This window comes from Myotis yumanensis, unplaced genomic scaffold (assembly GCF_028538775.1).
Source record: "Myotis yumanensis isolate MYYU_CA2020_CCGP unplaced genomic scaffold, mMyoYum1.0.hap1 SCAF_4, whole genome shotgun sequence".
Lineage (NCBI taxonomy): Eukaryota > Metazoa > Chordata > Mammalia > Chiroptera > Vespertilionidae > Myotis > Myotis yumanensis.
In genome coordinates this window covers 72,302,909-72,324,382 of record NW_027223755.1, presented here as the reverse complement: position 1 = coordinate 72,324,382, position 21,474 = coordinate 72,302,909, and the positions used below count along the sequence as shown (strand labels likewise).

Genomic DNA, 21,474 nt, shown 5'->3' with positions numbered 1-21,474 from the left:
GATTAGTTGAAATATTCCACAAGATTACAATTTTTAAAAAATATATTTTTATTGATTTCAGAGAGAAAGGGAGGAGGGTGAGATAGAAACATCAATGACATGAGAGAATCATTGATCGGCTGCCTCCTGCACGCCCCACACGCCCCACACTGGTGATTAAGCCCATAACCCGTGCATGTGCCCTTGACCAGAATCGAACCTGGGACCCCTCAGTCCGCAGGCTGACACTCTATCCACTGAGCCAAACCAGCTAGTGCAAGATTACAATTTTTATCTGCTTGCTTATTCAACTCCACCCACCACAATCGTCTCTGACTTCACTGGATCAGCAATTCACTTACCCCTGTACTTTCTCTCAAACAGTTAGTCCTCTGCTTTTGATTTTCCTCCTTTAGGTACATGATCAACATTGTACCTCCAATTTGATCAACATGATCAACATGTACCTCCAATTTAGGTACATGATCAACATTTGCCAATACCTTAAATTCCCCTATGGTTAGCAATCCCTTTAGTAATCTTGAATAAAAAGAACATTCTGAGTTCTTTATCACAGCATCCCAATAGCCAGGAAATACTTAATACATTCTATCTACTATAAATTCACCATAATTAACCTCAAACAGGCTTTTACACTTCCTAGCAATCCTACATTTTTTTTTTTTTGGTCAATTCACTCTACAATAACTATTCTAAACCTGTCTGCTTTCCTAAAATATCTAACATTCCTTTTCATCTCTCTTTTAATTTCATTGAGAAAATAAACATTAGATGGGAACTATCATCTTTCTACTACCATTAATACAAATTTATTTGCATCATTCACCCTATTCTATTAATAAAGTTGTATTATCCTATATAATAAAAGGCTAATATGCAAATCGACCAACTAGCAGAACGACGGGTTGCTATGATGCAGACTGACCACCAGGGGGCAGACGCTCAATGCAGGAGCTTCCCCCTGGTGGTCAGTACGCTCCCACAGGGGGAGCGCAGCTCAGCCAGATGCCGGACTCACAGCTGGTGAGCGCAGAGGTGGTGGCGGGAGCCCCCCCACCCCCAGGTGCACAAATTTTATGGACTGGGCCTCTAGTAAGAAATAATCGTACACATATCTCATGTTAATCTTTTAACTGTTTTGAATCTCATCCTTTCTGCCATCCTAGAACCCTCACTATACATTATTCCTTTCTAGAATTGTCAATCTCTTAACTGGATTATTCCCATTGATTTTTATCATGCTTGAGTCATTTTCATTAAAAATAAGACAAACAAAACATCCTCACTACAAAGTTCATGAGGAGCACCCTCTGTCTTCAACTGCCTCAGAGCCAAGCTTTGAGAGATGTTCAAAGTCATTATCACCATTTTCATGCCACATAATTCCAGTTTGTGGTGTCTAAGACACCAATGATTTCTAAATGACCCTGAATACAACAGGAAATTTTCAGACTTCATTTTACTTGAAATCTCAAAAGCATCTAACACTGTTCACCACTTCCTCCTTCTTGAAACACTTTTCCAAGTGTTTACATGACCCATGACAGAATACTCTCCTGGTTTTCCTTCTGCCCCTCTAGCCTCTCCATTCTGGTCTTTGAAGGCTCATCCACCATTTCATGTCATGAAGTGTTCCAAGTTCAAAGGTCAGTCCTAAGCCAGCTGTACTTTTCACCATCCATTTTTGGCCCTAAGTGATCTTACTGTGTGAATATTTTTTCAATTTGCCACCTAAACAAAGATGACTCAAAAATTTATATCTTCAACTGAGATATATCTTTCAGCTCCAGACCCAAGTGTGCAACTGCCTACTCAATAGCTCCTTTGGAGTAGCTTAAAATCACTTCCACCTCACACTGGAACCCATGTTCTTCACCCCCAACTGGATCCCTTTTTTGGTGTTTCATGTTTCAAGGAATAGAACAATCTTTTCGTTATAAACCTAGGGCTCACTATAGATAGCTCTCACTTCTAAATCTCTCACAATAAATCTATTACCAAGTCCTGTTAATTTTATCTCCTAATTATCTCTCAAATTGTACCACTTTTTCTATCTTGACCTCACCTAGCTATCCCGGTTGAGTTTGGTAACTCATTTCCCCACTCTTGCCCCTCTCCAGTTTCCGAAATTCAGTCAGAATACATTATTAGCCCTAGCCGGATTGGCTCAGTGGATGGGCCATACCTTCCTTTCACTCTCTTCAATGGTTTCCAATTGCTTAGGATGACCACATGGGCTCTTTTTGAGTCCTCTGTCTTTACCATGCTCACATCTACCAGCAAGTCTTCACATTTACTGTTTCCTCTGGTAGATATGCTCTTTCTCCCCAAGTCAGCTTGTTAACATCGGATCCTTCTGATTTTTGGCCTATTTGTCATTTCCCAGTAAAGTCATTTTTTGGGCTCCCTGAGTCAAAATTCCCAATTATAAGTACTTAGAGTACATATAAAACTTATAATGAAAATATAATTTAATTTTAATACTTTATTTTTAATCTGATATTTAATGTGTTGTTCTCCCAGTAACTTATCAATTGAATGAAGGTCAAGTATCTTGTTTTACTCAACATTGTATCTTAACACCTAAGATAGTGGGTGACATACAGTTAAGTGTATTCAATAAATATTTGTTAAATAAATGACCAGAAAGGTAGAAACAGTCGCTTGTTCATTCACCATTTCAAAAGAATAGTATAGTAACAGAATGCAGAGCAATCAGGTTTCTTTTCCACTACATAGATAGGTTAACCTCTTTGGAATCTGTTTCAAAGTTAGCACTTGGAGTGCGGGAAACGAGTTAAGTCGGCTCGCGTGAATTGCGCGTACTCCGCGGGAGCCGTCTTAACTCGGTTCATATAGATTTGCGGTGGAGTGCGGGAAACGTGTAAACTCGGGCCGATTGTAACTGCGTATTACCAAATATTTGTTTGTTTGCCGTTCACAAAGATACCTACCTGCGTATGCGAACCGTTTCATACCCATTGGGGTAATAGGTATCATAAAAATCCCTGATTTTGCGCGGGAAACCGAAATAATTGCCCGCGCCATCTTATATTTTGGCGGGAAATTCACCCGACACCGTAGTGTTAAGTCTATTTAGAAAAAAGTCATCCTACATAATAAAGAGCTAATATGCAAATGGTCATCACGCCCTCATGCCCTCGCGCTAGAACTGCTCAGACACTCAACACTGGGGAGAGAGGAATGGGGACCAGCCAGGCACAAATGAGCTCATGAGAGAGGAATGGGGACCAGCCAGGCACAAATGAGTTCACGAGAGAGGAATGGGGACCAGCCAGGCACAAATGAGCTCACGAGAGAGGAATGGGGACCAGCCAGGCACAAATGAGCTCATGAGAGAGGAATGGGGACCATCCGGGCTGTGGCCCGGGAGAGGGACAAGCCTCCTGCCCCACAGTCCTGGGCGCCTGTGGCTGCAGCTCGGATGAAGCCGCCCACTCACGGTCCCCTGCGGCTGCAGCCGGCCCGTGTCCTGGGTGCCTGCAGCCAGATAGAGGGAGGAAAGCCCGGGTCCCGGGTGCCTGTGACTAGCCGGAGGAGGGAATTCTGGGTCCCGGGTATGGGGCAAGGCAGAGGCAGTTAGGGGCAATCAGGCTGGTAGGAGAGCAGTTAGGGGTGATCAGGCAGGCAGGTTTTGCAAGCAGTTAGGAGCCAGCAGTCCCAGATTGCAAGACGCAGTCAGACATCCCCTGAGGAGTCCTGGACTGGAGAGGGTGCAGGCGGGGCTGAGGGAACCCCCCCTCATGCACAAATTTTGTGTACTGGGCCTCTAGTCCTATATAATAGAAGGCCAATGTGCAAATTGACCAAACGGCGAAACGACCGGTCACTATGATGCACACTGCCCACCAGGGGGCAGATGCTCAATGCAGGAGCTGCCCACTGGTGGTCAGTGCACTCCCACAGGGAGAGTGCCACTCAGCCAGAAGCCCTGAGCCAGGCTCAAGGCTTGCGAGTGCAGCGGCAGTAGCAGGAGCCTCTCCCACCTCTGTGGCAGCGCTAAGGATGTCTGACTGCTGGATTGGGAGCCTGCCTAAGCCATCAGTCAGACATCCCCCCGAGGGCTCCTAGAGAGCGAGAGGGCGCAGGCTGGGCTGAGAGACCCACCCCCCCAAAGTGCACGAATTTCATGCACCGGGCCTCCAGTACTTAAATAAATGAAAAGCCATTTAGACTAGGTTTAAGTGGGGGGAAAAAGCGCAGCATAATAGGGTTAGTAATACATTTTTTGCAAGTTAAGTCATTCATAAATAAATTAATAACAAGTGATAAATTTTGCCTTAAAATATATTAGCAAATGTTTCTAATTGCTGTACCCTGCAGGTGCATGAGATTATATACCATTTGCTAACCACTGTTAGCCAAACTTAACTAATAAGCAGTGAGTAGAGTTGGTCCTCGGTTACATTCCAATCATGGGAAAGCTAGACTCCAATTTTAAAATTCCAATTTAGGAATTACTATGTTTGTCATTACTACATAAGGGAATCTAAAAGCAAAGGGAATGCTTCATGTACTTAGTTTCATGCCAATGTCAAAAAATACTTTTCTAGGTTAACTTTCTCAGCATTCATGTACAATAGGAAGAATATTTAACAGGTTTATTTTTTTAAAAAAGCACGTTCACTTTATGTAAAAATTTAATTATACTTTTTTCTCACAACTGCTTACCTAAAGCACTTAGCTTTCTCAAAGTATTTAAACTTATTTTTGAAAAACTGATGAACAGCTACCAATAGACTTTTAGTTAGAATTTCAAGGGGTGCCAAATCATTGGGCACCTAGAAATTATGATGCTGGTTGATAGATAATGCTGAAGTTAACAAAAAGAACTAAGACAACCAATATCATTAGATAGCTGGAAAATTCACTTCGATGAATTCTCCAACCAAAAGCAAATAGAACTTTCATAGTTAGAAATGCAATAAGAGTATGATACTGTCTGTAAGGGAAAGGATAGAAATGTGAGCAAAGAGGCATAGAAATGGAAACGAAATGTGCTGACAGAAGAAACAACATGAAAGAAAAGTGGAAAGAGTTTGAAGACAGAAACTGAAGGACAAATTGGAAGGTCATGATCATCAAGACTGAGAAGCCTAAACTAAAGTGCTTCCAAGCAGCAAAATAAATTTAATATAATCTCCAAGAGCAGTTGAAAAAGAGTTAACACATCACACACACACACGCTGAAAGTGAGGTGTCACCTAGAACCTAGACTTACAGATGCCTCAGTTAACCTGGTAAAATCTGAACATAGTAATGTAATATGGATCTCCCTTTGGACAGACAGTACAAAAATATGACCTAAAATAAATTAAGTGGAAAGCTAATATAACTACTTGCAAAAAGACCATGTAAGCATATGGGGAAAAACAACATAAACACAGGAAAGGGAACCATGAAAGCAAAAGCTGGAAGTGTCCAACTCAAGGAAATTCCAAATTGTACTGGAATAACTCAATTATAAGGACAGATGTATCATAGCCCAATACTGAATCATGCAATTAAAATCTTTTCTATGGTTCTATATTCCAAGCAGCCAATGTAGATCAAATAGACAGGAAAAAAATATGCTTACAATGTGAGCATTACTGTCTACATTAGATATATTTCTTAATAAACAGGCTTTCTCCTTAATGTAGCCTCCAATAAGCTTATGGTTAATGCAAATTTGCTTTGAGAGATTGAGCTATACTTTCGGGATGATAACAGCAAGTTTCTGATCTACAAAGCTCAGAGCAAACTTTGGTCCACAACATAAATACTACTTTGGGTTGATTTTTTTGCATTTGAATGCTTTTATTAAAAGTTTAAAGTAGGTGTTTAAATAATATTTCCATTTTAAAAAATTACTTTATTTTCCAATTATAGCTGGCATACAATATTGTTTCAAATGTACAACGTAGTGATTAGTGATTTATATGCCTTATGAAGTCATCATCCCAGAAAGTCTAAGTATTCATCTAACATCATACACAGTTATTACAATATTATTGACTATAATCCCTATGCTGTACTTTACATTCCTGTGATTATTTTTATAACTGGCAGTTTGGATAGGGGATGGTGGTGTGAACTGACTCTTCATTGACTATCTGCTAGTCAGTCAACTAGCCAGCTTCTTTTAGATAATGCATTGACTTTGCCATTTATCTGAATTAACCTGTAACAAAAACCCATGGTTAGTATAAAACCATTACTCCAAGAGCTAGTATTGTTCGAAGGGAGCTTGCAGTGCTAAGAAAACTGAGTATATCTGTGTTTCTTACAATACATTAAAACTTCTGGAAAAAGCAACAACTTCTGCTTATTCATTACTAATTTATCAGACTGACAAAGACAAAAAACTAGGATAACACATTCTTCAGTGAGGCTGTGAGGAAGCAGGCACTCTCATACATTGCTGGTAGGAATGCAAATTGGTATACTCCTTCCAGAGGAAACTTTAGCAATACCTAACAAAAGCCTACTTCTAGAAATCTAGGTAGAAGACACCCCCCCAGCAATAGCAAAAGGTTATGCATAAGTCTATTTATTGCAGCATTCTTTTTGTTTGTTTGTTTTTGTTAATCCTCACCCCAGGAAATTTTTCCCATTGCTTTTCAGAGAGTGAGTGGGGAGAGGGGGCAAAGACAGAGAGATAGAGAGATAGAGATAGAGATAGAGGGAGAGAAAGAGAAAGAGAGAGAGAGAAACTGATGTGGAAGATAAATACAAATCAATTGGTTCCCTCCTGCATGCCTCAACAGGGGCTGGGGATTGAGCCCCTGACCCTTCAGTGCTTGATTGAGGTGACACTCTAGCCACTGAGAAACACCTGCCAGGGCTCACTGAAGCATTCTTACAAAACGTTACATAAGAGATAAAATATTATATAAGGTATACACAATGTAGTATTTTAAACCAATGTAAAAGATTTGCATGTATCATGGATAAACCTTGAAAATGTTTGGCAAAAAAACTAACTTTTAGAGTGATATGCATATGATATCACATACAAAGTTTAAAAATATACAACACAATGCTATTCACTGGATATAAGCATGGGTATATATGTTACTAAAATTATAAAAGCTATGGATGAGAAAATAACACACTAAGAGTAATAATTACTTCTGAGGTTGAAAATACAGTGGGTAGAACGAGGCAGTCTAATATGGCAAAATACTGACATTTGCTAAACATAGGAAACAGATTACAAGGACATTTGTTAGATCATTTTCCATATATTTGAACGATTTCATGGTTAACAAAATTAATTATGGTTTTATATGGAGGACTTCTTATTTGGCCATTATTATTGAATTATATTTCTTTTTATTTCTAATGACCAACAATGTAAAAATTCTAGAATGCTTGGTAATTATCTACCACTTAATCATTACTGAGAATATGCTGCCACCTAGCAAAACTTCCCAGAATAGTTTAAAAACAAAGCAGAAAATGATTCCCTTCTTATGGATGGATTCTATTTACTATTGCAGTAAAAATTCTTTAAAAGTACTACACACTCAATTATGAAATAGCAGTTTTGCAACATCAAAAACACAAACATAGTTTTTGACAGTCTTATCTTTTACAATACATGGAGGCAAACCATTTGTTCCCTGGCATATTAGCTTCTATGTTTATTATCTTATAGGAAATGGAAAGCAACTTTCAAACACGCTTGTTGGTAATCTGCAATCAAGAAAAACATGACAGTTTTATATAAAAGCCCCTGGCCCTTGTATGAAATTAAAGTATCCTGACTATTTTATATATCACTGCTACCAAAGAAACAGATGACTGAAGCAAACTCAGCTCTAGTTTTGCATATCCATTACTCCAGTGTGGCAGTGTGGCTGACTGAGCAGCAGGCAGCCTATGAACCAGGAGGCAAATGCCGGGGTTGCAGACTTGATCCCCAGTAGGGGGAGTGCAGGAGGCAATCAATGATTCTCTCTCATCATTGATGTTTCTATCTCTCCCTCTCCCCTCCTCTCTGAAATCAATGAAAATATTAAAAAACAAAAACAATAGCATGTTGTATTCAACTGTGCATCCTTTCTCTAGTTCTAGTAAAAAGGGAGGAAAAGTCTTACATGTAGGAGATCCTCCCCCACATGTAAATATTAGACTCAGGTTGAGCTATCCATACTTCCATATGTCCAACACATATTTACTTGTTACTATCTGTAGACAAGGTACTATGCTAGAGGTTAGGGAAGTTCTATAGGTCACCCCACATAAAGTAATGCTGAATATAAAGCATGCATTCAGTAATTATAAGATGAAATAAAAAGTGATAGTTTATTATTTTAAAAAGGTAAAATTTTTACATTACTTCAGAAGAATAAATGTATTTTAAGGACCTAGAGTCAGGAAATATTCTGTAAATGTTAGCCTAAATTTATCCTTGGAAATTGTTTAAAAGAATGGAATTATTAAGGGTAGAAGACATTGAAAGTTAGCGTAATAGGTACCTCTGGAGGCAGGCTTTTAAGACACTTTGGGTACTTAAATATACTATAACTTTTTAAAAGAAAAACCATAATAAAAAATTACAATACAAGTAATTCAATCAAATAAATCACAGATATGAGTGCCAACATTCTAAAGATAATACCAGAACTTTATAGATGAATGCCTAAGGACTCTTTTCCCTTCAGAGACAGGCATACAAACACAAAATTACACATAATTTCTGGCAGTTAGAGGATCCCTGAAATACATTCTTGGATCTCAGTTAAGGAGAGCTAATTTAAATTACTAAGGATCATAAAAATGATGCTTCAAATTCTCATTCAACAGATACGTACTGAGGATATGTTAGTGAACAAAAACTTAGGTGGAGGGAATAGAAATCTCTCTCACATTCACATACACACTAAGCAAATATTGCAAGCTTACCTCTAAAATGAGGTAAAATGGTCCTACAAGAGCTTATAAAAGGGGTAATGAAGGTCAAGAATGCTTTCCCTGAAAAAGTATGAAATGGACTAATGAGAGAAACAGTTAAAAGCAAAAGCATAGGCTATGTAGATGCTGTGCTAAATCAGGGGTGGGGAATGTCTGGCCCAAGAGCCGTACAAAGACAGTGAAATCATTCAATGTGGTCCTGCCAAGGTATTAGGGGTGAGTTAATTAAATGTTTAACCAAATATAGCAGGCTAATTTTTAAGCTGATAATTTTGGATGGCTCTCAAATGATGCTGTTATAAATATCCAAATGACCCTTGGCAAAAAAATGGTTCCCCACCCCTGGATAGATGGTGGAGGAAGGCCAGTGTAGTTGAAGTAAAGAGACAGAGGTGGGGGTATTGGGGTGGGGAGTGGTATAATAGAAGATGGAGAGATTGGCTTTATTTAGATAGGTCTTGACCAAAAGCAATGGGAAAATCATCAAATAGGTTCTAAGCAAGGGAGTCACATGATTAAGTTTGTTTTGAAGAGAATACTTCAGCTGCATTAAAGGGAGTGACAAGGTAAGATTTATGTTTTGAAGAAAGCACTCCAGCTGCACTACAGAGATGAGATTGGAGGGAAAGAAGAATCACAGGTAAGTAGCTGGGATAGTACAGTAGTGCTGGTGGGAGATATAACATGGACAGGATAGGAGTAGTAATGAAAAAGATCTGAAAGATAACAGTGAATTTGAACTTTTTTTCAGGTACATTTCTTCTTTGGAAGAGTTAATTCACTTATTTTACCAATTTTCTATGAGATGGTTCCTCCTAATTTTCATGAGGTATTTTACAGTAATGGCATTAGCCATTTATCTGTCATATTTGCCCTAGTTCTTTTCCTAATTGGTTTTGTCTCCCTCCCCTCTTTAGGATGTTTTTCAAATTTTATGCAGACAAATCTCTATTTGCTTTTCCCTTTGCAGTTTTCCTCCCATTAAGATTATACCATCATGTCTACTTTTCCCCCCACCTTCATATTAGAACATGTAAGATTTACTTTACTAGGTGTACCAGTTAATAATGCGGATTTTTCTCACTAGATGAAGTTACATATATGTTGACATATATGCGATTTGATATGTATGCTTATTTTGTTGTATTCACAGCAAGTTTCAAAACTTCATATGTCAAATTTGCTGAAGGTGTCAACATCATAGATATTTCTACGCTTAAAAATGTTGAATTTTGTGCCCCCCAAAAAGAATATTTGCAGGAAGTTTTAATTTATTACTTTATTTTGAAGAAAAAGTTATCGTATACTTTGGGAAGCTTATGGTGAACATGCTGCATCTCAAGATACTTGTGGCACTAACCGGTTTGGCTCAGAGGATAGAGTGTCCGATTCCGGTCAAGGGCATGTACCTTGGTTGCGGGCACATCCCCACTGGGGGGTGTGCAGGAGGCAGCTGATCCATGTTTCTCTCTCATTGATGTTTCTAACTCTCTATCCCTCTCCCTTCCTCTCTGTAAAAAAAAATCAATAAAATATATTTTTTTAAAAAAATACTTGTGAACGCTGGTTTAAATGCTTTAAAAGTGATGATTTCGATATGAAAGACAAAGAACTTCCAGGTCAACTGAAAAAGTGTGAAGACCAACAATTACACACATTATTGGATGAAGATGTGTGTCAAATTCAAAAACAACTTGCAGAAAGATTAAACGTTGCTCAGCAAACAATTTCCAATCATTTACAAGCAATGGGAAAGATTTTAAAAGGAGAAAAATGGGTGCTACATCAACTGAACGAAAGACAAATGGAAAATCGAAAAGTCATCAGTAAAATGCTTCAACGGCACAAAAGAAAGTCATTTTTGTGTCGAATTGTGACTGGCGATGAAAAGTGGATTTATTTTGAGAATCCCAAATGCACAAAATCATGGGTTGATCCAGGCCAACCATCAACATCGACTGTAATCGCTTCGAAAAGAAGACAATGCTCTGTTTTTGGTGGGATCAGGAAGGTGTGGTGTATTATGAGCTTCTAAAACCAGGTGAAACCGTTAATGCTGGTCACTACCGACAACAAATAATCTATTTGAACCATGCTTTGATCCTGAAACGACCAGAATGTGCCAGAAGACACAGCAAAGTAATTTTGCTTCATGATGATGCACCATCACACACTTCAAAACCAGTTAAAGACACATTAAAAGATCTTGCCTGGTTAGTATTAACTCACCCGCTGTATTCACCAGACCTTGCTCCTTCAGATTACCACTTGTTCTGATCGATGGGACAAGCACTTTCTGAGCAGCACTTCAAAATGTATGAAGAAGTGGGATATTGGGTCTCTGAATGGTTTGCCTCAAAACAAGAAAAGTTCTATTGGGATGGTATCCACAAATTACCTGAAAGATGGGGGAAATGTGTAGCTAGCGATGGACATTACTTTGAATAAAGCACTTTTGATGTTTCTCTTGAAATGATCGTGTATTCTTTGATTACAAAATCCGCCATTATTAACCGGTACACCTAGTAGTGTGAGAATGTAAGCTTCCAATTTGATAAGTTCATTTAGTCACCCAGCAAACATTTATAGAGCACATATGTTGTAGGTGATAGACATACACACAAAAAGAGAGAAACAGGTAAACAGGTGTTTTCAGAGTAGAAAGCACTCTAGTTGCACAGAGAATGGATACTTAGCCCAGATTGAGGTGAATTAGTGAAGACTTCCTAAAGGTCAAAATTTATTTGGAAGAGGCCTGGAAATGAGCTCAACGGAAAAAAGAAAGAGCCTTAAATGAGGAGTGGCATATGTCATTATTACTCTCAGAGTAATTTTCAAAATTGAGCAGGAACTCACTAGTACTTCCAGTGAACTCCCATTAGATCTTTTATACTCCATAGTTAACCTAATGCAAAAAAGCCACTAAATGTTTTCTGGAACTAACACAAGTTTACCATATGTTGATAAATATACGCGGAGCATCTTTAATATTTCCCTCTCTAATAAATCCTGTACTCCACTGCCAAATGAAACCCAGACTTATTGGCCTGGCAGTAAGGAAGTAATATATTTCAGTTTCATTTCCTACTTCATCCCACAAGGTCTCATCAACGGAGAGTTTCTATCCCTACACCACCCAAGCGGTTTCCTACTACCATCCCTTTTCTGCTTATACTAGTCCATCTGCCTGGAATGCCTTCTTCCCTTCATTGAGTCCCTGACCTGAAATTCCTGCATAAGATTCTTAAGTCCCAAGAACAAATACTGCACTCACTTCGCTTTGCCTTTTCTGGAAACTTTTCTGTACTAACAGTTTTCCTGGGCATTATTCTGAATCATAGGTGAGTTTTCCTACCTGGTGTAAATTGCTTGAAAATAGAAAGTGCCTTACACAACGGTGTAATATAAACAGTGAGCAGCTTACAGCAGACACATGTATCCACTGAATAAAGAAGTTAAAGAGCTATCTTTGCTGTAGCTGTGAGATCCTAATTTGAACCTTGCTTTTCCAGCTGAAGTTTAATCTTCAGATGATTTATGACTCCCTGGAATAGAAACAAGAACTGTAAAGAGAAGAGTGGCAGAAACGGTAGCCTAGTGACATGAGCACGCTATGGTGATGAAGGCAAATGTTTGATGAGACGGGAATTAGCACGGGCGAAGAAGAACTGGGGGCGACAAGTATAAACAGCTCTTAAAGTTTTGCTGTAAATGAAAGCAAAGAAATGGGGCTTTCTCTGAAGGAGGAAATGAGGTACTGAGCATACATCCTCATAAAAGATATGACCTCATACAGGGTCAGCAATTTCTCAGGAGAAGCTACATAGGGTAGGTAACGTGTACCGGGAGTTTACTGATTGTCAGGCACTGTGCAAACACTTTACGTATTCCAGTTAATTTAATCCTCACAACCTTGTACTATACTGTTTAGTTGGACAGAGGAGGGCACTGAATATATATATATACACCCCCGAAGTCCCACAGACACGAGTTCCGGGGTCCAGACGTCAGGGATACGTCTCTAGCTTCAGCCACCCTGAAACCTGAAGCGGAGTTACCGCTGCATCCGCCGAGTTCCGGACACCAGCCCGGGCCCCCCTGCAGGCTCCTCTCCGCACTTCCCATCCTCACCCCGGCCAGACCACGCGCCCTTCAGAGAAACGCAGAAGAGCCCTTCGAGGGCCCTCAAGGTCATCCCCACAGGCTCCCAGACTTCGGTGCTCACCTCGTTATTGAGGTTCAGGGTTCCAGGCTGGGCCATGGTTGATCTAGGAAGCGGATCCGCAGAGGCACGTGAACTCAGTCCACCTTTGGCGTCGGCGTCGCCACGCCCCCTCAACGGTGGCCTCTTTGGCCCAAAACTCCTCAGTCGTGTGCGCGAACCAACGCTTGAATCAAAGGGACACAGCCGCTGAGACAGGACAACTTCCGGAGCAGAGGGCTACGCGCCGGAATTGCGCGTTCCTATGGAAACCAGGCGTGAGTGGTGGACCTTGGGCGCTCTGCGATCTGTTTGTAAAGGAAGTTTTCAAGATGCTGGTTTTATTTTATTCACTTGTAGACTGGGCCCGCGTTGTGAGGACCTTAGTCTTTTTTGCCCCAGTGGAGGTGAGAGAGCTTTTTTGAAAGCATCACTTGAATCACTAGGTTTTGCTCCGAATTTTTATTTATCTAGTACATGTGGAGATTCTTGCACGCCTTATTAGATACATCTTTTTGTTTCAGCCGCACATTATAAGTTAGGCATGAACATGTTTTTCCTGCACACTGTAAGAAAGTTTAATTAGATAATGAACGTGTAAAGCAAAACCAGGACACATTTGCCGCCGCCGCCTGTGGGAATGGGCATTTTAAAGTATTAGCCTGCAGGCAGAGGGACTTGAGGGAGTGAGTATAAATTAGGTAATATATTGATTAATACTTAACACCCGGAATACTGAGCGTAACATGAATCAAGTACTGGGACACATGATCTCCAAAATAGTAGCAAATCCAATTAGATAAAAACAATTATTCTTACCTTACAGATGTGGAAACTGGAGGACTCCAGGGCTGGTTGTAATCTGCGGAGCCCAGTACAAAATGAAAATGCAGAACCCCTCATCCAAAAAGTAGGAAAAAGTTTCTTTCGTGGTTTATTGGCCAGTTATATATTTCTTATTGGTATTTAGTCTGTTGCTTCCTCAGTCACAGGAATACTGGTGGGGCTAGTGCACTCCCTCACAGGTGCCTAGGAGCCCTGCCCCAGCAATCAGGGAGGGGTGCCTGCGCTGGGCATAGACAGGGCTGTGGGAAGCCAAAGAACCCAAATGGGAGGGTGTGAGACCAAGCCCTTGATGTATGTTCCACTGCACTCACAAAACTCAACTTGACAGATAAAAGTATTAACAATTTCAAGAGTCTGATGAAAAAACGTTTAATCCAGGCCCACTACTGAACTCTGTCCAAGAGACAGCACTGTCTGGAGCCCATGCTCTTAACTACTGATTCTGTACTCAATTTACAGCAACTCATGATTTTTATTTGGATTAGGATTCTTTTAGTTTAATATATGACTTGAGCACAAATGAATTAATGGCTGACTTCCTGTTTGACTAGTGTCACATAAAAGTAGTTTATTTTTTTGTTTTTTTGCCATGAATAAACCATACACTGACTTAAAATGGTCTCCTTATCCATCAGCTTCCCTCTTTAAAGATGAGCTTCTGCCCTAGCCAGTTTGGCTCAATGGATAGAGCATCAACCTGCAGACTGAAGGGTCTCAGGTTCAATTCCAGTCAAGGGCACATGCCCCTGTTTCGGGCTCAATCCCCAGTAGGGGCGTGCAGGAGGCAGCTGATCAATGATTCTCATCATTGATGTTTCTCTCCCTCTCCCTTCCTCTCTGAAATAATATATATTATATATATATATTTAATATATATATAAATTATATATATACACACATATATATTTAATATATATATATATAAATTATATATATATATACATATATATATATATATATATACACACATATATATTTAAAAAGATGAGCTCCTATATAGGGGCTTTTTCAACTCAGCAGGTAGTAGACACTACATACATAAATACCTAGGGAGAAAATAAAAAGAAAGAAAAAAACGTAAATACCTAGGAAAGGATGTTTTAAAGCTAAATGTAGAACTTTATGAAAAAGGTGTTTTTTATTTGTGAGAAAGGTGTTGTTATGATTTCATAATGCTTCATAAAATGTATTCTTATTATGAAGTTTGTCTGTGGCTCTTAAAGGCTATAGTGTTTACTCATGACCACACCTCTTGTTTTGTAACACCTCATATTTCTAGCAACTACTGTCTCCTCAGACTTGTCCTTATATATTCTTTGATGAACAAATCACGTGACATTATACTTTAGTATGCTATCGTTTGTGTGTGTTTGCAGGAAGGATATATATATATACGTGTGTGTGTGTGTATGTATATATACAGTATATATGTATATATGCGTGTGAGTGTGTGTGTGTGTATATATATATATATATATATATATATACACACACACACACACACACTAGTGGCCCAGTGCACGAAATTTGTGCACGGGGGAGGGTGTGTTTCTCAGCCTGGCCTGCACCCGCTCCAATTTGGGACCCCTCGAAGGATGTCCTACTGCCAGTTTACAGGGATCGGGCCTAAACCAGCAGTCGGACATCCCTCTCGCAATCCGGGACTGCTGGATCCTAACCGCTCACCTGCCTGCCTGCCTGATTGCTTCTAACCACTCTGCCTGCCGACCTGCTCGCCCCCAACTGCCCCCCCCCACTGCCAGTCTGCTTGCCCCCAAATGCCCCCCCCCACCAGCCTGATCACCCCAAACTGCCCCCCCCTGCTGGCCTGCTTGCCCCTACTTTCCCTCCCCACTGGCCTGCTCATCTCCAACTGTCCCCCTGCTGGTCTGCTCACTCCACACTGCCCCCCCCCCCCCCGCTGTCCTGATCACCTCCAACTGACCCCCCTGATGGCCTGCTTGCCCCCAACTGGCCCCCCTGCTGTTCTCCTTACCCCCAACGGCCCTGCCCCCCACCAGCCTGATCACCCACAACTGCCCTCCCCTCTTGGCCTCTAACCGCCTCTACCTCGGCCCCGCCACCATGGCTTTGTCCAGAAGAACATCTGGAAGGTCTCCCAGTCTAATTAGCATATTACTCTTTTATTAGTATAGATATATTTGTCTATAAATATGATTGCAGATAGGAGTAGGACCAGGTAAAATTTTATAGAATGGGCCTTTTATTACAGATGGTTTGCCATGTATGCATTTTTTCTAAAGAAGTAAAAATTACTTTAAAAAATGTTTCAGGAAGACTTTGAGAAATTTACAGTATGCTTTTCTTCCAAGAAACTTGTCACTTTTATGCCAGAGTGAGAATTATTTGTATGCTTTGTATGTCAGCATTAGGCCACTGTGACTGGGGGGCACTTAGCTTGACTTGAGAGTAATTATCTTGCTCATTGGCTGGGAGGGAGGGTGTGTGGCAGAGGAGATAAATACTCGGTTCTGGATTATTCATAGATTGCTGACTTTCTGGATTGATTGTGCAAGCCCCTCCTTTTATTGATGTCTACCTTCTATTGACAGACATCTACCCTGGGAGAGAAATGAGATGAAACTCTCTTTCTTTTCATTGTAAAAAGCATTTGAATTCCTAAGGTGTGATAAGGCCACCCAGCCATCCACAGTCAAGGTACACATTTTCATGGAGGATGTTCCCACTCTTGAATAAATTAAAACAATTTTTTTTAAATTTAAACTTTCTTCTATAACTGTTTTCTTGTTACTTAAAAGCTAGTTTTTTTTAAACTACTTCCAAAGCTTTTCAAGCTGTATATGTCCTTGGAATGAATTTATAAATAAGAATTGAGCCCGGCCGGTGTGACTCAGTGGTTTAGCATCGACCTATGAACCAGGAAGTCACAGTTTGATTCCAGGTCAGGCCACATGCCTGGGTTGTGGGCTTGATCCCCAGTACGGGGCGTGTAGGAAGCAGCCAATCAATGATTCTCTCTCATCATTGATGTTTCTATCTCTCTCCCTCTCCCTTCCTCTCTGAATCAGTAAGAATATATTTTAGAGAGAGAGAGAGAGAAGAGTATATATGTTTGTAAATAAGAAAACATGTATTTGATGCTCTTAGAAAGTCTTATTTTCTTTCATTAAAACTGGTGCAGTATAAGGAACTCTATAGATTCTCTTAACTTGAAGAAAGTTAGAGGGAAAGGTACTAATTCAGAGTTCCTTGGGAAAATGTGTCACTTATATATTTTTATGTTTATTTTTTTAATCAAAAACTGAAATATTTTCTATTCAGAAAATATATTTGGATCTAAATGTCTTCTATAATTTTAACCCTAAAATATCAATTTAAATATTTTAAAAATAGTTGGGATGTTTGTTTTTTTAAATAGGTTACTGGAGTTCTACATGTTACTGGATCCCCTGGGGTAATTTTCTGATTGGAAAATTAAGAATTATAGTCAGAGGGGAGGACATGAGAATTTTTAAAGAACATATTCAATTTACTTTAGAAGCCGAACCACTCTTATCATGTGACTTGTTTTATATGTTTGTTAAACTATATTATCACATAAGCATTGCTGCTATTGGGACAAACAGTGACAGTTGATTCGGGTCATTTGAATGTCCACTGTCTGTTTTAATTTGTATATTTGTTTTGACTCTGTCATATGCTCAAACTTCAGTGGAAGTCATGAGAACCTATTATTTTTGCCTGCTTCCTCCTTTACGTTGGAAATATTCTTTTTTACTCAGAGGGACCTTAACTTTGATATAAGGGATTGTTTCCTTTGCCAACTTTTTTCTTCCTTGCCAAGTAAGAGAGTTGTGAACTCTTCATTGATGCCTTCCCCAGGATATTTGCAGATGTGGTTGGGAAAAGTCATTTCATCCCCGACCTTTGCATGTCAGGTGCTGGGGTGCCCGGGTGCCGCCTTGCCTGCAGCCAGGCTCTCCGATCATGATCCCGATCCCGATTGCAGATCATGGGGCCGCAGGCACGGTGGCACCCGGTTCCCGGAGTGCCACCGTGCCTTTGGCCCCAGCTCTCCCTTCATGATCACCGGCTGGGGGTGGGCAAAGGCAGCCCCGTTTCTCCGATCCAGGGCTGGGGGGCAGGGCAAAGGCGGCCCCTGCCACCCGGCTCTTGCCTGCCGCCTGGTTTTCTGATCATCGTTTTTCCCTTCTTCCCCTTTCGTCTCCCATCATTGCACCTATGTATGCAAATTAGCTGCCATCTTTCTTGGCGGTTAACCGCCATCTTTCTTGGCAGTTAATTTGCATATCTCCCTGATTAGCCAATGGGAAGAGTAGCAAAGGTACGGTCAATTACCCTTTTTGTCTTTTATTAGATAGGACTAGAGGCCCGGTGCACAAAAATTTGTGCACTCCGGGGGGAGGGGGGGTCCCTCAGGCCCACTTGTGCCCTCTCGCAGTCTGGGACCCCTCGGGAGATAACGACCTCTTGGCTTAGGCCTGCTCCCGGGTGGCAGAGGGCAGGCCCAATCCCTAGGTGCAGCCCCTGGTTGGGCTCAGAGCAGGGCCAATTGGGGAGTTGGGGCGCCACCCCCTGTCATGCACAGAGCAGGGCGGATCGGGAGGTTGCGATGCCACCCTCAGTCATACTCAGGGTAGGGTCAATTGGGGGGTTGGGGCACCGCCCCCTGTCACACTCAAGGCAGGGTCGATGGGGAGGTTGTGGCGCCACCCCCTGTCATGCACAGAGCAGGGCCCATCAGGGGGTTGGGGAGCTTCCCCCTGTCACATACAGAGCAGGGCCCATCAGGGGGTTGGGGAGCTCCCCCCGGTCATGCACAGAATAGGGCCGATAGGGGAGTTAGGGCACCGCCCCCTGTCACACACAGAGCAGGGCGGATCAGGGGATTGGGGCGCCACCCACTATCACCCGCAGAGCAGAGCCGATCAGGGGGTTGGGGCGCCGCCACTGTCACACTTAGGGCAGGGCCGATGGGGAGGTTATGGCTCTACCCTGTCACACACAGAGCAGGGCCTGTGAGGGGGGTGGTGGGGGTTGGGGCGCCGCACCCTGTCACAGAGCAGGGCCGATCAGGGGGTTTGGGCGCTGCCCCCGTCACGCTGATCCTGTGCCAGGAGGCCTCGCGGCTCCGCTGATCCCAGTGCTGGGAGGCATATTACCCTTTTACTATATAGGATAGAGGCCTGGGGGCCGGCTGGTTTGCCCTGAAGGGTGTCCTGGATCAGGGTGGGGGTCCCCACTGGCATGCCTGGCCAGCCTGGATGAGGGGATGATGGCTGTTTGCAGCTGGCGGTTGTTGACTGAAGCTCCCAACCGCTCCTTTTTTTTCTCTTTTTTTAAATTTTATTCTGGGCCAGCTTTAACTCTGGCTCTAGCTCTGAGGCTTCATATCTGGTTTGTTTGCATTCTATAATCAAAACAATGTATAACTCCAGCTCTGAGATCCCGGGGTTTTGTTTAGCTTCTATATTTGTTACAGAGTTTCTTAGAGTTGCAGCTCAGAGGCCGGCAGCGCAGGTGGGGAACGTTGGAGTCCTCCTTCACTGCAGCAAGCAAGCCTCATGTTCGCTTCCAGGTGCCTGGCTGCCGGCCGCCATCTTGGCTGACAGTTAATTTGCATATACTCACTGATTAGCCAATGAAAAGGGTAGCGGTCGTACGCTAATTACCATGTTTCTCTTTTATTAGTGTAGATGTTACATTTACTTGATTATATAGCATTTTTGTTCCCTGGAGGGGAAGTCAGTGGCTGGAAAACATAAGTATAGTATTTCTTCCTTGTTCCCTTTTGTATCTTTTAAATTTTGTACCATGTGGTAGTATACACTTTTAAAACAAAAATTAAAATATATTCTCATGTTGTTTTTTGTTACAATTGTCAATGGCATATGTTTTCTCATTTCCGCCTGTGTTAGCTGATAGTGCCAGTATAGATAGAAGCTACATATTTTTATTTTGGATATATTTGTAATGCAATCACTTATCCAAGTGTTTTGTTGTGTGTGTGTTTTTCTGAGGGAGAATTTTCCAAGTATATCATCATATTATCAGAAAGAGAATTACATCTATTTTTTAGTATTTATGCCAATTATTTTATTTTAGTGTATTATTATACTAGAAATTATAAAACAATAAGTAGTAACAGTGATGGTGGATATCCCAACTTGTTCCTGATTTTAATGGGAATGGCTTTAACATTTCACTATTTGAAATGATATTTGTTGTTCGTTATGGTGAATAGTTTAATAAAATTCAGATAGTTTTATTTTTCTAGCAGCTTTTTTATGGGTAGAAATGGTTGCTGAATTTTATCATTTGTCTTTTTAATTTCCATTGCTTTGATCATATTGATTTTCCCCTTTAAAGAAATTCCCCCACATATGTTCTAATTTTATTGTAGCTACTAGAAAAGTATGATTGTAGATGTTAGCATCAAGCGTGCCTATCTTCAGATTCCAGCAATGAGCCCACTCATCTGTGGACCCCACCAGCTGACCTGTCCCTATCCCACTAGCTATCCCGCCTGTGGACCCTGCCATTTGGCCTATACAGAATCTCTGGCCGAGGTGAGTGGGGAGTGACTTTGAGGGCCCTCACTTTAAACTCCCTGATGACTTCAGTCTGTAAGGTCTACCAGAGGTAAGGGCCTCTTCAGAGGTGCAGCCAACAATTCAAGGCTACTAGGATCATGATAAGTCAGGGAAACATGAGACCACCAAAGTAACAAAATGAAGCTCCAGTAACCCGTCCAGAAGAAATGGAGAACTATGAACTTCCTGATAAAGATTTCAAAATAATCATCCTAAAGAATTTCAAAAAAACATACACAAAGATATAAAACCAAATGGAATCAGGAAAACAATAAATGAACAAAATGGGAACTTCGACATCCTTTCTTGATAAAATCTCTAAACAAATTTGGTATAGAAGGAATGTACCTCAACATAATAAAGGCCATATATGACGGTCCCACAGCTAACATCATACTCAGTGGTGGAAGGTTGAAAGCTTTTCCTCTAATTTTAGGAATAAGACAAGGATGCCCACTGTCACTACACCTATTGGACATGGTACTGGAAGTCTTAGCCACAGCAATTTGGCAAGAAAGGGAAATGAAGGCATTCAAATTGGAAAAAAAAGTTCAATTATCTCTGTTTGCAGGTGACATGATCTCATGTGTAAAAAAATTCTAAAGATATAACAAAAAACCCCCACCTATTTGAACTAATACACACATTCAGTAAGTTGCAGGATTAAAAAAAATCAACAAACAAAAATCAGTTGTATTTCTACACAATTACAATGAACTACCCAAAAGGAAATTAAGATAACAATCCTATATATAATAGTATCAGAGAGAATAAAATACTCAAAAATAAATGTAATAGAAAAAATATTATTGGGTGGGGATTAACAAAAATAAATAAACAAACAAACAAACAAATAAACATATCCCTGGGTGAGGATTTAAAAATAATGAAGAGAAATTTATGAGCTGG

General features: G+C 40.9%; 1 protein-coding gene across 2 annotated transcripts in view; it reads right to left on the bottom strand.

The window, feature by feature from the left end:
- The window catches only part of SRFBP1 (serum response factor binding protein 1), a 62,854-nt gene extending 49,610 nt beyond the window's left edge, over nucleotides 1-13,244 (bottom strand). Inside the window, exons 1-2 of one of the 2 annotated variants that reach the window (XM_070412521.1) lie at nucleotides 13,148-13,219; nucleotides 11,152-11,320 (exon numbers count right to left, since the gene is read on the bottom strand). Coding sequence is in view for 1 of the 2 variants with exons in the window: in XM_070412520.1 (XP_070268621.1) it covers nucleotides 13,148-13,183 (36 nt within the window). In the remaining variant the exon portion in view is untranslated. Of the gene's footprint in view, nucleotides 1-11,151; nucleotides 11,321-13,147 lie in introns of both variants that reach the window. The other variant, XM_070412520.1, reaches the window with a different exon arrangement.
- Nucleotides 13,245-21,474: the final 8,230 nt, after the last annotated feature.